This window comes from Columba livia, chromosome 15, assembly GCF_036013475.1.
Source record: "Columba livia isolate bColLiv1 breed racing homer chromosome 15, bColLiv1.pat.W.v2, whole genome shotgun sequence".
In the NCBI taxonomy this organism is placed as follows: Eukaryota; Metazoa; Chordata; class Aves; order Columbiformes; family Columbidae; genus Columba; species Columba livia.
The window spans coordinates 11,144,499-11,160,374 of NC_088616.1; the positions used below are offsets into that span (position 1 = coordinate 11,144,499).

The following is a 15,876-nucleotide window of genomic DNA, read 5'->3' on the forward strand; positions in this document are numbered from 1 at the left end:
GGCCGGTGGGGCCGTGTCGGCTCCTTGTGCAGCCCGGGGAGGCTGCAGCGCAGGCGGCAACACCACTTAACTGAGCACAACCTCCCAGAAATGAAACTCGCACTAGTGCACCCACGCTGCTGCCCCTGCACCCGCACGACGCACAGGAGCTGAACCAAGCGGGAAACACGTGCTTGTAGCGGGGTATAGAGGCACCAACAGAAACAGAATCCAGACCTCCTGAATTCCAGGCAGTGCTCGAACTCCAAAGAGCATAATTAAATATTTAAAATAAGCAAACAAACCTCTTCTGCCTCCCTTAGCTCTTTAAACCCTTCTCATTGCCGGTGTCGAGCACTCAGCACCTTTTACAGCCAGAACCCCATGAGAAACAAGGAACAGATCAGGGAGAAGGGTCTTCTTAAATAAAGAAATAAAATTTAGAAAGCATTATTAATTACATTAACCCTCTGCTAATTCTTATTATTTACACCAATTAAAATTAGTTGATGGTGTCTGGAGTCGAATAGCCGGCTGCTATGCAAAGTAGGCCCAGAGGAAGACCCCGGCGCACACACACAGCAGCAGGTTGATGTTCAGCACGTGTTTCACCAGCGGTTTCTCCTCCAGGGACGCCACGGGCAGCGGCTCGGCTCTGGGCGATGCCACGTTCTCAGTGTTCTCCTGTCTGCGCTCCATCCCGCAGAGCCACAGAAGGGCTGTCAGCAGCTTCGAGTTCCCTTTGGTGTTAGTCGCACCTAGAAAGACAGCACATAGTGAGGTACAAATCTCACCAGCAAAACACAGCCCAGGAACGTATCAGTGTGGCCTGGACAAAGGGGTTTGATGCAAAACCACACCAGCGTTCTTTAAATGACTACACTGGCTACGCTGAGGTGTGGGGAGCCCTTCAGTGGGCATCTTGTGGGGCTGTAGTACCAATTTCATTCTTCCCCAGAGCTCTGAGCTCAGGTTCTACTGTTCCTGACATTTAATAAACAGCCACAGTAAACCAAAGCTAAAAGCTCAGCTGCAGCTGCTTGGTGCCCATCAGCTCTGGTCCATTTGGGGTGAGTGCACACCACAGGTGTAAATGGAATTCTCGCAGCGCTGGTGTTGATCAGGGCACACACCACTAAACACTGGGCAGATGGGGCTCATGCACAACCAACAAGAGACTTCCCAGCGGCTGGGAGAGCTGCACAGTAACGCATTAGCTTACTGAGCTTTTCAACAGCTTTTCCTAGACGAAAGGAATACACAGCAAAAGCTGCAGTTACATAAGCAGTGTCCCAGGCCTGGCAAAAACAAGTGATGATAATCATCGCTCGAAATGCAGAACAAGTTGCTATGCGTGTTTGTGCCTAATACCAACAAGTACAAGTTTTAAAAAATGCAAATCCTCCTTCACTGATCTGTCAAGAACTCCACCCAGGGCTCTGGGTTCTCCCTGATGCTAGAGTCGATCAGAAAACACCACTGAAAAACAGAAATGGAATTTCATGAAAATAATCGTGCTTTTCCTCCACCCTCCCCTTTCTCAGCCAGCTCTCCTTGCAGCGGGGGCAGGCAGCACCGGGCTCTAGTGCGGTTAACGGGCACAGCTTTCTGTATCCCAGCCAGCTCCGTCTTCATGTCAGGCATATGAAATGCCGTCAAGAGATGGAAAAGAAACTGCTTAGGTAACACTGTCAGGTAAAAACCTTCCAGCATGCCCTGAAGTTACAGCAATCTGGAGGAAGCAGCTTTAACATTTCTCGTCTTCAAAGGCTTTTACACAGTGCCTAGGGTTGTTAGGAGTAGGTGTTACTGAATACGACGTCGGAGCACTTACATTTATTATCATTTGAACTACTTTCAGAAGCAATGCTTATATCAATCTGGAGAGCGGGACGCTCGGCTTCACGCGCTCCTTTGGCAGCGTCAGGGGCAGGGCTGGCTGCCGGGTCTGTCTTGGCTGGCAGGTCCCCGCGTGTGAACCAGGTCAGCCGACTTATCTGATGGCATGAAGAGTGCTGTTAAAGAAAACTGCTTGCACGGTTGTTCAAAGGACTACCTGAGCGTGGAGCGGCCTGCAGAGAGAACACTGAGAGGGGCTGGAACAGCCGAGGGCTCAGCGGGCAGCGGCAGAAGCGATGGCTGCACCGGCACGGGGTGGTTTTCCCTGGAGCGCGGGGGCTGTCGGGGCAGCTGCGCTCGCTGAAGGACACGGCTCCGATCGCTGGCAAGGTGACATTTCTGCACGGGACCATCGTGGGATGCGGACAGGGAGCGGGTCAGCAAGGGAAGCAACAGAAAGTGTGGCCAGGGAGGAATGCTTCAAAGAACTGGGGTTGTTGAATGAAGAGAAGGCAGGTGGGAGGTATGATAATTTTCTTCAAATATGTAAAAGACTCGCTAAAGAGGAATGTTCTCAGTGTCAACGATAGTGTGGAGAGAAGGGGATGAGCACAACATGAAGCTGAAAAGATTCAGGTTGGAGATGAGGAAGAACTGCTGCTGGGAGGGCAGGGGAGCCCTGGAGCAGATCCCACAGCTCCCCAGGTGCTCTCCCTCTGGGCATTTCAGAAATACATCACGTTAGTCCTGTCGTGAAGCGAGAGGATGCGCTGGCTGTGTGAGTCCCAAAGGTCACCTGGCCTCTCCTTTCTGCTATTAGTGTTTTTCTGTAGCCTCAGTTTATCTATTGAAAATAGTCAAACTGGCATAAACCTGTTCCAGAGGAAGCGTGCTCTCTGCCCTTGATTTCTCTTTTCTGCGAGTAAGAATGGTTCCTTTCTAAATTAGTAAGAGAGTTGATAAACATGACCCAGAAGCTGAAATTTCTTGGAAAATAAAGGGGAAAAAAAGCTAGTTTTTCATTAGTTAAACACACATTTGAACTTAAGAACAGCTCTTTGTAGCATCTACTGTTGACCAGTTTCCAGGGCGGGAGTCTGGATTTGTGGGACCAAAATCTTAAATGGCAGCAGGGAGCTGGAGCAGAGGAGGGGTTGCAGTTACAGGTTATTGCAAGTGTAATTGTAAATGAAGAATGAATGGAAACTTCCATTTCCAACTTATTTATCCCCACATTATTCCCATGGCTGTAGCGTGGGGCATCCCAGAAACCGTTACAAATAACAAAAAGCGACCTGAAGGGGTGACGCACCATTTCTGCTGAGGGGGGTTCTGTGAGCAGGCTGACGAGCAGCACAGTGAGGGTGGAGACGGCAGACAGGACCATGGAGAAGTAGAGATAGTGCATGTTCTTGACCACAGCCGGGCGCAGGTCGGCCTCACCGCACCGCGGCTCGGGGTAGATGAAGTCCAGCACCAGGCGGATGACACCCAGCAGCAGCCCAGTCACCAGCCCCCAGAACGCGCCCTGCAGATGGATGGGGAGGGTTAGGGAAGCAAGAACGACGTGTCCACCCAGCATCATAGAATCATGGGATGGTTTGGGCTGAAGGGACCTTCCCAGCTCCCCCAGTTCCCCCCCTGCCATGAGCAGGGACATCTTCACCAGCTCAGGTTGCTCAGAGCCCCGTCCAGCCTGGCCTGGGATGTCTCCAGGGATGGTTCATCCACCAGCTCTCTGGGCAGCCTGGGCCAGGCTCTCACCACCCTGAGGTGCAACAATTTCTTCCTCATGTCTGAATCTCCCCTCCTTTAGTTTAAACCCATCATCCCTTCCTCCCTTTTCTGCTCTCGCTCTCAGCTCTGCAGTGCTGTCACAGCACCTGGGACCTCTCCTCGTGGGGTCAAGTGTGTCGTTAATTTGGGTATGGAGGGGAAGGATAACATCATAAAACATCTTGTGCCAGAATACTTTCAAGAGTGATATTTGTGTCCTAGGGTTGCCTTAGCCGTAAGGGTCTGACAGCTGCTCTCTGCCTGACCAAAGCCTGTTTTGGGAAGACTTTACCCTTTACCCAGTCTTTGTGGAGAAACTGGAGGTTTTGTACCCCCTGATGTTATTTGGTTTGTCTCATTCTCTCCCTGGGCTCACTGTGCCTTTTGTAGTCACCCTGATGCTGATAACACAAGTCCATGTAATAAGATGATGGCTAATTAGCCCCTAGCAGGCTTCAAGCTTTGCAAAGGTCATGCTGGAACAGAGCAGCACAGTCATGTCACTGCTTTTGAAATGCCAGAGGAGCCTTTGTAAGACAGCAGGAGCTGCAGCCCGGGGCGGGGGTTGAAACTACAGGACCCTCAGGAGGACAACGAGGCCACAGAGGAGACTGTGCTGAGCGCAGTGGCGTCATTACCTTCTCGTTTGCTCTTTTCCAGAAGCAGCCCAGGATGAACACCATTGCCACGGGGGGCTGCAGGTAGGAGCTGATGGACTGGATGTAGATGAAGAGCTGCCCGCCCTGGCCAGCCTGCACAAGCGGGATCCAGAGGATGGAGACCACCGTCAGCAGCAGCACGAACGCCCTGTGCAAGAAAAAGATGCTCTTGCTGTCAGCTCAGACTGTTCCTTTCCAGTTTCGCAGCTAGGAAAGCTCCTGCTCGGATCTCTCATAACCATAAGGCCCTACTCTTGTTCTCCACCAAACCTGTTCAATATGGAGATACCACATCTGTGCAGGGCACAGGCCACGAGCTGTGCCCAGATGTGTATCTGATGCTCAGGCTCTGATATAACACACCTGTCCCAGTTCTCCGTACCTGCCAACGATCATGAGCTCCAACTCGGAGCAACGGGGGCGGAAATGTTTCCAGAGGTCCATGGTGAAAATGGTGCTGGCACTATTGAAGATGGAGGTCAGGGAGGACATGAGAGCTGCTATCATCACGGACATCATCAGGCCCCGGAGTCCTAGGAACAGAAGAAGTGCAGCCACCCTGAGGAATCCCCCACAACCCCACTATAAGATGTCCTCAAATTCGTCTTTAAACTAGAACAGACTTAAAAAAAATGTTTTTAGCCTCAATTTTAAAGTGGCAGTTATAGGGAGGTATTAACAGTTGATTATCATTGTTAAACATCCACGCTTTGTCTCTCATCCAAGTTTGACTGAATCAGACCTCTGGACACTGGATCGCCACCCATCTCTCCTGGTGCATTCTGTCCCTTGCCGCTGTCTCACCAAGCCCAACGTAAACCCCACTGCAATTACAGTTGAAGGGTATTTTCCTCTCTGAACTTCTTCCACAGACACCTTTTGGCTGATGCATCACCAGGCTCCTTACCTACAGGCAGGAGTTCTATCACCAGCTTAGGATAAGCAATATCAGAACAGCCAGAAGGGTTGCCACAGATTTTTCGGCAAATTTCTGCATCTGCACAAGCCACCAGATCTAAAATAAGGAAGGGGCAATGAGAGGCAGTATTGCATGGTCACAACAAACCGACGTATCTAAACAAGTTAGTTTCATCTGCTGGGCGTTTGGTGCACTGCAACCTTTTAGTTAATTCAGTAAAGGCTGTTTCAGCTCCACAGAGGAGGCACAACCAGTGGTGACAGATCAAGGGAGCAGATCTCTCGTTCAGCACTTACCTGGGAAGAGAATCCGGCTGATCATGCCTGGCATTACCATCATAAAGAGGGGCAAAATTTTCAAGTAGGAGGTCATCAAGGAGCCTCCTTTAGCATGAGAGAGGTTTTTAGCAGCAAGGGACCTCTGAACGATGACCTAGAAATTAAGAAATGTGTTTGGTCTGCTGTCAGCAGAGAGGAGCTCGCTGAGGACCATGTGGTACCGGTTGTGTCCACGTGTACACCTCATCCTCCTCTAAGCTACTGAAATCTTGGAAGGGTCAGCCCAGAGCTTGGCTGTAGCTTTATAATTCCTGCTTCAGATCCTGCGTATCTTACAGAAAAGTAGATATGGAAAGCACTGCTTGTGTCATCAGGTCTGGGCCTTGCCTCTGCAGGATGCCGTGCTGCAGCATCTGCTCCTTAACTAATCAGACTGAGGCTTGGAATTTTCATTTCTTCTTCGTTTGTTGGGGAGTCCCCTGAGCCGCTGAGCCTGCCTGGTCAGCAGCCCCCGTGCCAAAGCAGGACAGAGGCTGAAACCAGCAGAATTAGACAAAAGAGCAGTACAGGAGCATCAGGAGGTGACTTAGGGCTCTCGTCTTGCTGGCTCCGATGTTGTCACTAGGAGGGATTGGAGTCAGAGCCCTGGGAAGTTGAAGGAAGGTGATTCACAAGAAGTTCACAGGTGGTTCACAAGAAGTGAAAGGCTTGAGTTTAAAAAAAAATATATCTTAATAGACTGGGGTTAACTGACAAATACATTCTTACCCCTTTATACCTTGAAATGATTCCCAAAATCCAGTTGCGCATAGCAAGTTTGGCATCTTTAGGATTGCAACCATCAGATTTTACCGATTTCCCATGAGAAATAGTAAACCAGTCCAGGCGAGGTTGCAAACCCTGGGTTTGTAATCACATCCAAACAAACAGTAACTTTTTATTGAAACCGAACAAAGAGATGAGGAGCAACCCACCTGATCCGTACACCAGTACCACAGGGACGGGATGGTCATTCCCAGCAAGACTCCAGGCCAGGGAAGGTCGGAGTTAACAGGGTCTCGGAAAATGTGAAAAGCATCTTCTCTCGGCAACCCACAGCTGCTGTTTTCCTTGCGGGTGCTGGGAATGGCATCAAAGTATTTTGTCTGCAAACCTTCAAGACCACCAACTTCAATAAAGCCTAAAATAGGTCATGAGAAGCAGATATCACATCTTCCCGGGTCCGTACTCTGATTTTCAGTCTCTGTAGTTTGCTATGGGTGATACTTCACAAGTGTTCTTTAAAATTGGAAGCTATCAACTCTAACATTGGGGTTGGCATAACGCTAAAACTGCTGGCTAGGGAACATGCTTCTTCACTACAATACTGCTTCAGAACCTGTTTCTTCAGAGATTTTATTTTTTTCTTTTTTTAGAGATTTTTCAGGGGGTACTCATGTATTCTTACCACATAAGGAACTACCGTAAATTATTTGTACAAGCATGTAGAAGGCAGTTCCCAGAACAACAACTGAGTGATCAGCTCTGATGACCCAGCTCGTTTGTAGTTCTTGGTAAAGCTTTTGTCATAGTTTTAGCAACAAAACCCCAGGGAAACACTCACTGAAGACCATGAGGGTCAGGGCCCCGATGAGCATGATGAAGGTTTGCAGTGCGTCGGTGTAGATGACGGCGGCCAGGCCACCTGTGAGAGCAGAGAAGCGGCAGATGAGGGAACAGGGTTTGTTCTGTCAGAGCATCTCACGCTTTGTAGCCGTTTTGGACGAGCAGCATCAACCGAGCCCCATGCCCGGCATCTTCTGGCCGTGCTGGGGGCAATTTGGCCAGTTCCTGTGCCTGACACTTTGCCTGAAATTTTTCATGTTTTGAATCATAATGAGTCACGATTTTGTCACTAAAAAGCCAAAATCCAGTATTAGTACTTCTATGGGAAATACATGAAAAAGCTCCAAAACAAAGGCCGAGCTGAATAAGAATAAAAAAAAGGGGGGGGGGGAGGGGAATCTTTATGAGCAACATCACTGGGGTGAGCACTGGGAAAGAAGGAACTTTTATTTGTTTCGGATTTGCTGCTTACGCCATGCATGGCTTTTTTCCATTTGGCCGCTCCTGAGCCCTGCGAGGGCACCAAGATTGACAATGGTTTCGCATTACACGGCTCATTGTTGTGTAAATCACTCATACCTCCAAAAAACCCGGAGGACAAACCTCTTGTGCAAATGCCTGGAGCGCAGCTTCTCCTTAAAGCAGAACCGACACACACTCATATCTGGAATGGCCTTATGAGGGGGATTCATTTACTCTTACCTGGGAATTTTTTCTTAATAGGCGAGCTGTTAATTGCCTTCCCCCCACCCCATTATCCACATTATCCACTCATGGCACAGCCAGATGGTGTGGGGAGCGCAGGACTTGTGTCACAGCTCCGCTCCCTGGGCAGGGGCTGTGGTGGGATCTGAGACTCGGCCACGCACCCGCCACGGTGTAGACGGCTGTGATGGCCAGCAGCCCAGCCACGGCGACGTAGAGGTCCCAGTGCAAGGCTTGCTGAATGAAGAGGGCCCCAGCATACATATCAACCTAGAGAAAAACGATCGTTATCACAGTTGGCACAATGATATGATGATGAGCAGCGCCGACCAAGCCGTGTCCTTCGTGGGACAGACCCATCTGGTTTGTAACCGTTGAGACTCCCCACAGCGTTTTCTCCACCTGGCACATCCCTCTGCAGCCCCAGCTCCTGCCCCCTCTGCAATGGCACCAGGCTCAGTTCAGCATTCAGACAGTTTGTCATGAGTGGTCCATGGAGGGGCAGAGAGGGTGACGATGGAGCTGTCCCCAGAGCAGTGGAGCATGCACAGAGCTCGGTGAAAAAGGCATTTTTGGGGGTGAGCTTGTCCCTTCCATGGAGCATCCGGGAGCTGGTGGGGAGAGCTGAGACCAGAGCACCCACAGTGCAAACCCCCAGCCAGCCCCAGCACCCATTTGCCATGCTGCAAATTCCTCCTGGTGACACGGTGACAGTGAGATCACAGGGAAACGTGTCCTCAGGGCTGGGAGCCAGCCCTGACAGCTCTGTGGCTACGGGAAAACACTGTGTTTTAGGAGAGCTTCAGGACAGGCCAAGTGCAGACCACAGAATGACAGACAGATATAAAAAAGCATCTCGGGTACAGGACTCATATTATCAGAGGTTTCCATCAAATGGCTCCTCGGTGCCGCCGGAACCCTGTGATTCGCACTCGTTCAGAGGGGACATGGGCAGGCGGGTGTCAGACACCGTGTCCCACCCGGCCCCATACGTACAGGCAAAACACCGGCAGGACTTGTCTCATTTCACAGATCCCTGCACTGCTGCACAGTTAATGAACAGCCGGTGCCATGTTGCACAAGGGTTGATTCAGTTATTTATTGAAGGCACTACATCAAAGAGGTGCCATAAATCATGAAGCTCTTTTCACCTAACCACATACCAGCTCCTATGTTCTTGTTCATCCTGCACAGAACACCATTTAGCCTCTGTGCAGGTGATAAATGCACAAAAGGAGGAAACTGGGTGAACTGCCAGGTGTACCAAGCATGACAACAAATGCATCCACACTCACAACTCAGCTTTTCAATGAACTGTTGGTCAGGACATCGACACTGAGCTTTCCCTCCTACTGTAGCAAGCGTTCAGATCCTTCATGTTAAAAACCAAAAAGTTATTATTTTTGTGTGGGTTCTCAAACAACTACAGTCCAGCTTTCTGAGACATTGTGATAATACACCCTTTTCTGCTAATGTAGGGAAGGGCCAGCAGTTGCATTTCTCGGCCTCACTGATCAGCATGTGTTTCCAAAGCTAATTTAATTCAGTCTGTTTCCATGGTTTTTTCTACTTACTGATATTTTGGTGAAAATATAGATGAACAAGTAGAGAATTGCCAGGAACATCTGGATTCTTTTGCCTCCAAAACGTTTCCGCAGGTACTCAGGCATGGTAGTGACCTACACGAGAGATGTGTCAGAGCCAGTGGGACGTGGCCCCTCCAGTGTCCTCCAAGCCACTGTGGTTTGCACTGGTAAGAGACCAGAACAGCTCTGCCATTTGTGCTGTGCTTGTATTTGGTTCTCAGCTGGCTCCTTAGGCCAGCACAATAGCTTAGCAAGCACTGACTTAGCTGTAATGCTTGGCTCACTATAAACTGTGCTGTGAGAGCCTCTGTCCACCCCCTCAGGACACAGAGCAACTTTATTCCATTGCTGGGTGCTGGAATGGTCTGACCCCATACCTGAGTCCCCAGTGCTGTCCCCAGCAGCTCTCTTCCCCTTTAGCCCAGGCCACCAGAGCAGCCGGGAGCACCATGGAGCAGAAACTCAGGTGCAGCAGGAGATGATTAAGCCCAGGAGCCCAACAGGTGGTTTAAATACCAGCAAATCACCAATGGGCACAACATCCTGTCTACTTACTCCTGCTGCTATGTAAATGGGAAGGAAGAGCCAGGCCAGCACCAGGACAGAAAACATCCCCTGCAAAGCAAATGGAAAGGTAGGTGAGTGATGCTGGTCACAGCTGTGGTTGGCTGGGTTGGCAGGGACACAGGGACAGGGTTATCCTTCAGGTGTCCCCAGCAGCTGGAGGTGGCTTCCAGCTCAGGAGCCTGAGTATTTGGAGCTGCCACAGCAGTCCCTTATGTTGGTATAATACACGTTTGTTGGTGTTGGGAGTTTCCCCGTATGGCGTGAGACACTGTGCCAACTCACGTTCCACTCGTAGGCTGCTGTGGCGATTCCTGAGGCGGCTCCGGAGCCGGCCAGGCCGATGAAGTGGCCACTGCCAACGTTGCTGGCAAACAGGGATGCGCCCACCTGGGGAAAGACAAGAAATGGGACCTGGCCACGGGACAGGGGGTGTTCTCAGCCTGGTGATGGGCAGTTTGGGGCTCTGGTGCACACCCCCTAGTGGGTTCCCTCTGGGGGTGTTACACAAGCATGCTGTCAGCCCACTCTTTACTATGGAGAACATGAAACCCTTGTCACCCTCTGACACCTTTTTTTTCCTATGTGTTCAGTGGCTCCAGCACCTCTCTTTGGCTTGTTTCATCGTTCACTGCTGATTGCTCGTTTGTGGGCATGTTTAAGACCATCCCGCTTCTAACAGCGTCTGGTCTCTCACAGAGATGCAGGGCAGAAAGCAAAGATAACCAGTAGAAATGTCAGTTCATCAGGTTCTTACGTTAGTCTGTACTGACTCACTAGCCCAGCCCAAACGAAACACCCCACGTAGCGATGGGGACCACCCAGTTAATTCTGGAAATCTCCCGATCAAAGCATGCAGAATTGGACAGGCTCTGCAGGGCAGGCTCTTACACAGATGCAGGGCTGTGGCAATGCCCTGCGATAGGTCTGCTGCCCCAGTCTTGAATATGGGAAAAAAAAACACCAGTATTATAACTGGGTCTTTGCAAACCATGGAAGTAATTTGTTTTCTTTCTTTCTGTTTGGAGAAATAAGTTCTGTTTGGACAAAAGTGCTTTTCAGTCTTGCTGTAGCCCAGGGGCACAAGGAGTGTAACGATAAAGGTACTTACAGGCCACCAAACCATCTGTCCTCCGGCTAGAAAGTAGCCTTTGACAGTGCTGCGCTGCGTCTTCCACATGGACTGGGAAAGCAGAAAAGCAGAGCAGGGGTGTCAGCAACCACATCAGCTGCTGCTCAGAGCATCGCCCAGCGCCGTCCCCAGGAGACTCTGTGCTCTCACCGCGTGAAAGCAAAGGGTTTCCTGACGGACCTGCGGCTGCTGCTGGGAAATGCTGGGGGACGAGATAGCAGCAGACGAGGGAGGGGACAGACCAGGGCTATAAGCCAAATGCAAAGTTTTCTATCGCTTCAGCATCCTGATTACATGTTTTCTGTGAGAAGCAAACTAAATCACTCCAGATCTGTGAGGAAGATGAGCAATTTTGGGCAAGAACTGCACACATCCCTGGTTATTAGGCACAGCCGGGAGAAATGCTCGGTGTTGCATGTATTAAACATTGACTCCTGTTCTGCAGAGATTTCAGGTAGTTTCGTGCAACATCACGAGAGTTATGCACCATGTGTGTGGGGAGCAACTATTCATCTCCGCCTTATGACAGCTGATTGTGCTTTTCCTATTACAAATGCCATGCCAAAAGGATGTCCTTCTGCCTTAATTATATATAAACAGTATTTTAAATTTATGGAATCTGCTGTTGAGACCACTGCAGACAAGCACAGGTGATTTATAGACAACGATTCCTTCCTGGATGAACAAAACATTATTATTAGCAATACTTTGTACTCAGATGGCCTCTTCCTTACAAGGGTTCTCAAATCTGTGGCAAACACTAGAGCTGAACAGCTCTCCTCTGGAGCAGTGAGGACACTTCCCCAGGCTGAAGTGAGGAAAAGAACCTGTAAACTCAATCTTTCTGCTTGTTTAGTTGAATCCAGTGAAGTGCAGCTGGATCCAAGCCAAAGTAAAATAATTTGAGGCCCGAACAGCCGTATTTTTCAGTATAACAGGGCATATACAAAAGTTTTTAATGATATTTGCTTACCCACAGCCCAACTGCGAGGACAAACACAAAGTAAAGCACAAGGACAGCGATGTCAATGGGCTCCAGCATCTTCTGGGGAAACACATCCCACGGGGGGGTCACAGAGGATGGGGCGGTGCCGGTGGGCTCCATGGTTTCTTATGCAGGCTGAGCGCTCCTTTGTCTTGATGCATATATCTGTTTAAAAAATGACATGGTGACATGGTTAGGAGACCATGTGGCAGCACTGTGAAGGTGCTTATTGAATTATTCAGGGATTATCAGGTCCGTGACTCTGGCTTTGGCACTGCTCATGCCGGAGCTGTGGAGAAGACTCTTGTCTCTGGCATTTGTCTTTGTCCGTGAGTCCCATTCCATGGTGTGAAAATGCTGTGGGCTGGTCGGATTTCCTTTGCAGTGGATAATTGTCTAAGTGGTGGGGAAATGGTCACACAGGAGAGGATGTGAAACAGCCAGAGGAAAGGACCAGGATGTGGCACAGCCGGTGATGACAGCCTGTGGGTCCCAGTGCGGCAGCACCGCGGGACTGGCCTTGGTGAGAAGCTGCTGCCAGAAATGTGCCCATGAGGAGCTGTTGGGATATGAAGACACGTGAGCTGCTGCAGTGAAGGTGGTGGTGTCCTCCTTGGCCACAGCGAAAGTTAGAGACTGGGTGCAGGGAGTACTTGGGGCTCCTCCTGAGCATGGCTCCACCAGGAACGGATGCCGGTAGTGTCATCGAGCAGAGGGACAGACAGATAGGATGAGCAGCGGGTACTGTGGGCAGATGGTGCAGCCACGTGGGACCAGCACCAAGGACCCGGGGCTCCCTGCTGCACACCAGCCTGCAGATGCATTTCCTGCGGGTGAGATACTCATATGCTTCCCACAGGAATAAAAACTCGTTTTCTTGTCCCGAAATGCCTGATGAGGCGATGTGGCACCACTGAGGGAGCCCTGCAAGGGCTGCCTGGAGCCCTCTGGAGCACCCTGTGGTGCCAAGCTGCTGCCCCACAAGGAGTTTGGTTGGGTATCTGAATTAACGTAGTTCCTCCTCGTTTCCTCCTCCTCCCCTCGCCCAGGCTTGGCCCCATGTTGTGAGCGGGGCAGGATGCAAGTGGCAGCCCCGGTGCGGTCGCGGCAGGGACAGGGCTGGCTTGGGTGGCCAGTGTTGGTCACTGGGGATTCCCAGGCCAGCACCTCACTGCTGCACTCCAGCCACGGAGCAGGTTTGGGGTTATTTCTCTCACCCTGCTGAGCCAAGGAGACGGTTCCTCTGAGGAGGGGAAGAGCCAGCACTTGGTGTGGCCTCTCGGCCACCCCAGCTCTGGGTCCAGCCCTGATGTCACTGGGATAGCTGTGTTCAGTGTCTGCTGGTCCTTGTCCTCCTTCTGCCTCTGCAGCCGGCCAGGTCCTTTGGCCTCTCTTGCACTTGTAAAGCAACACTTATAAGCTGCCCGCAGCCAAAAATCTGGAGAAGGTGGGGCGAAGGATGGCCTGCACCAGCCCAGGGCTCCTGCTGTGGATGGTCGGACAAGTGGTTGAACAAGTTCTTCCTCCGAACGCAAAGCGCAAACCGAAACAACCGCCCCATCCCTCAGTCGCGTGTTTCACAACCACCATCAGCTTCACTCCTTTGTTGATGTGTGGAGCTGCAGCTGGAAACCTCCCATAGCAAACCTGCAACCTGAAGAGTTCCCTGAGGGTAAGAGGCTGCTCTGGGCACCGGTGACACAGCCAGCAGCAGGTGTGCACATAGAGCAGCAGGAATGGAATCCCACATGCCGGGAATGCAGTGATGTCCCCTGCCAGGCATTGGTCAGGGGTACAAGCCCTGCCCCGTGTCCCACTACACCCTGTCCTGCAGCACAGGGCTGCCAGGCTCCTGCCCATGCAAAAAGGTTGGACAATAAATAAGGAATTTCTAGTGGCTGGTACCATTCCATCACCCGCCTTCCACAGCTGGGGGTGCATCCAAGACATCAGCAGCCTCCAGCACAAGACCAGAAGATGGTACAGAGCCCTGTTGTGGTGGGTTGGCAGCACCAGGCTGGGATCGGGGACTTGCAGCATTTTGGCAGAGCCTTTTTTGTGCCTTGTAAAGCTCCTGGATCTCACTGAGTTCCTTGGGAGCTTCTGCCTTGTGAGGATGCGGGACACGGACAATCAGATCAGCGCTGTCTTACCTCTTTAAGAGCCAATATATCTTGGCTGCTGCTGAGTTTTTACTGGCATGCTTTAACCTCTAACTAGGAAAAGAAAAATAGGGTGTGTTATGCCAGCCTTGGGAAGTTGCTAACTCCGCTCTATCTCCTGCTTTCTCTTTCCCAGCTATGATATTGCTGGTTCTTTCCATCCCGAGACCCTTCCCACCCCAGGGCCCACAGGCAGGGATCAGTACTGGCTGTACAACCAATGCTAGGGGCTCCATATGTTCCATCTCACATGGGATTCAGCCACATGCATGGGAGAACCTTGTGTCTGTCCCTCCAAAATGCGTGCGGATCTGGGGCAGAGCTCTGCAGGTAATTGTTGTGCTTGTCAGTTAGAAAATAAAGGGAAATGTGCAGGGGAAATTCCCAGGGCTGAATTCAGGTGCCTGGTTAAAGCTCCTCCTGTGGCTCCCGGGGCTGGGGTGAGGTTGGGCATAAGGAAAAATGCAGTAGAGTCGGTTGCTCTGATTTCAGATCCTAACTCTGCCCCGGCCCAGTGGAAATTTTGCCCATTTTGTGAATTCAGCTCACAGCCCAGTCTCCCTCGGTTCCTGGCACAGGCGGCAGCGCTTCCCTCGCCAGAGATTGTGCGGAGGGAACATCGGTGGCATTGAAATGAAGCCGCTGAAGCCAGCCCTTTATCAATGGTCCCAGCAGAGACTCAGCCCACGTGGGTCTTGAGCAACCCGTCCGGACTGTATCGCTCTAAATGCTTCCTCAACGGGGTTTTTTTAAAGCATTCCCAGGTCCATCCACCTCCTAAAGCCACCAGGGCTGATAAAGCCCGGCATCGCCCCAAACACGCGGATCGCCCAGGGCTCCCCGACTTGAGGGAGAAGCCGAAAGGGAACTTACTGCGCTCAGCTGGGTCTCATTCTGCTCCTGCGCCGGGCACCACCGAGCCTCTGCCAACTGACAGGCAGCTTAAATATTGCCAGAGAATCAGGATTTGCCAGCGGAGCTGTTAACAGTGTCGCAAGGAATGAGAAGGAATATTTATAGTCAAAGTTAAACTAATTGCCTGAAGTTACTCTTTCGGTCTCCCGTGGCTCTGGTGAGAAGTGTATTATTTTCATTATCAGGGCTCATGGGTCAAACTCCACAGAGTGCCATTCTCTTAAGCAATCCGCACAGCTAGAGAAGGGACAAGTAACAATAAAATATCCGTGCTGATGTCCTCTCAAGCTGACAGCCTGTGACACAGGGCAGCTGACAGCCAGTCCTGTCTCTGTGTTTGTGCCTTAGCCTTACAAAGAGCAGAATTCATCCCTGGGCTGGGTTCAGAGCTCATTTCTGAGGCTGTAGGTTAATCCCAGAATCGGGTCTGCCTTCAGCATCATCTGTCTGAAAAACCCCACGGTGGAGTTATCAGTCTGAATTTTGCTGTGCGGAATCCCCTGAGCGCACGTTTTACTGACGGGTTCTCAGGTCTCTGTGATGCTGGGGGGGACATCCCAGCAAAGCCCCTGAGGAATGTGGGTCCTGCATTGCCGGCTGGTCCCCAGAGAATCTCTGAGCGCAGGTGCTGCTTCTGTCTCACTTGTCATTTCATGCTGCAACTAATTGAGCTGCTTTTACCAAAGGTTTTGTGAAACTTTCCCCCTTCTCTGACAATCTCAGTTCTCACTTCACTTTTGAGTTTTCTAGGGTGACAATGAAGGCAACTTAA

At 51.0% G+C, this 15,876-nt stretch overlaps 1 protein-coding gene across 3 annotated transcripts; it reads right to left on the bottom strand.

Annotated features, from left to right (window-relative positions):
- Nucleotides 1-429: 429 nt before the first annotated feature.
- Nucleotides 430-15,624, bottom strand: SLC5A11 (solute carrier family 5 member 11). Of its 3 annotated transcripts, none has more exons than XM_005509091.4 (16): nucleotides 15,063-15,624; nucleotides 12,016-12,192; nucleotides 11,022-11,093; nucleotides 10,196-10,300; nucleotides 9,902-9,961; nucleotides 9,335-9,439; nucleotides 7,925-8,030; nucleotides 7,054-7,134; nucleotides 6,425-6,630; nucleotides 5,469-5,604; nucleotides 5,161-5,268; nucleotides 4,636-4,786; nucleotides 4,233-4,401; nucleotides 3,131-3,346; nucleotides 1,814-1,976; nucleotides 430-737 (listed from the first exon to the last, which is right to left on the bottom strand). In XM_005509091.4, the coding sequence occupies exons 2-16, from the start codon at nucleotides 12,145-12,147 to the stop codon at nucleotides 517-519; spliced, it is 2,031 nt and encodes a 676-aa protein (XP_005509148.2). In that variant the 5' UTR covers nucleotides 12,148-12,192; nucleotides 15,063-15,624; the 3' UTR covers nucleotides 430-516. The 3 variants fall into 3 exon arrangements, with proteins under 3 accessions (XP_005509148.2, XP_064887267.1, XP_021152414.2); XM_065031195.1 differs by lacking the exon at nucleotides 15,063-15,624 and adding an exon at nucleotides 13,245-13,560; XM_021296739.2 differs by lacking the exon at nucleotides 1,814-1,976 and having other exon boundaries at nucleotides 15,063-15,351.
- Nucleotides 15,625-15,876: the final 252 nt, after the last annotated feature.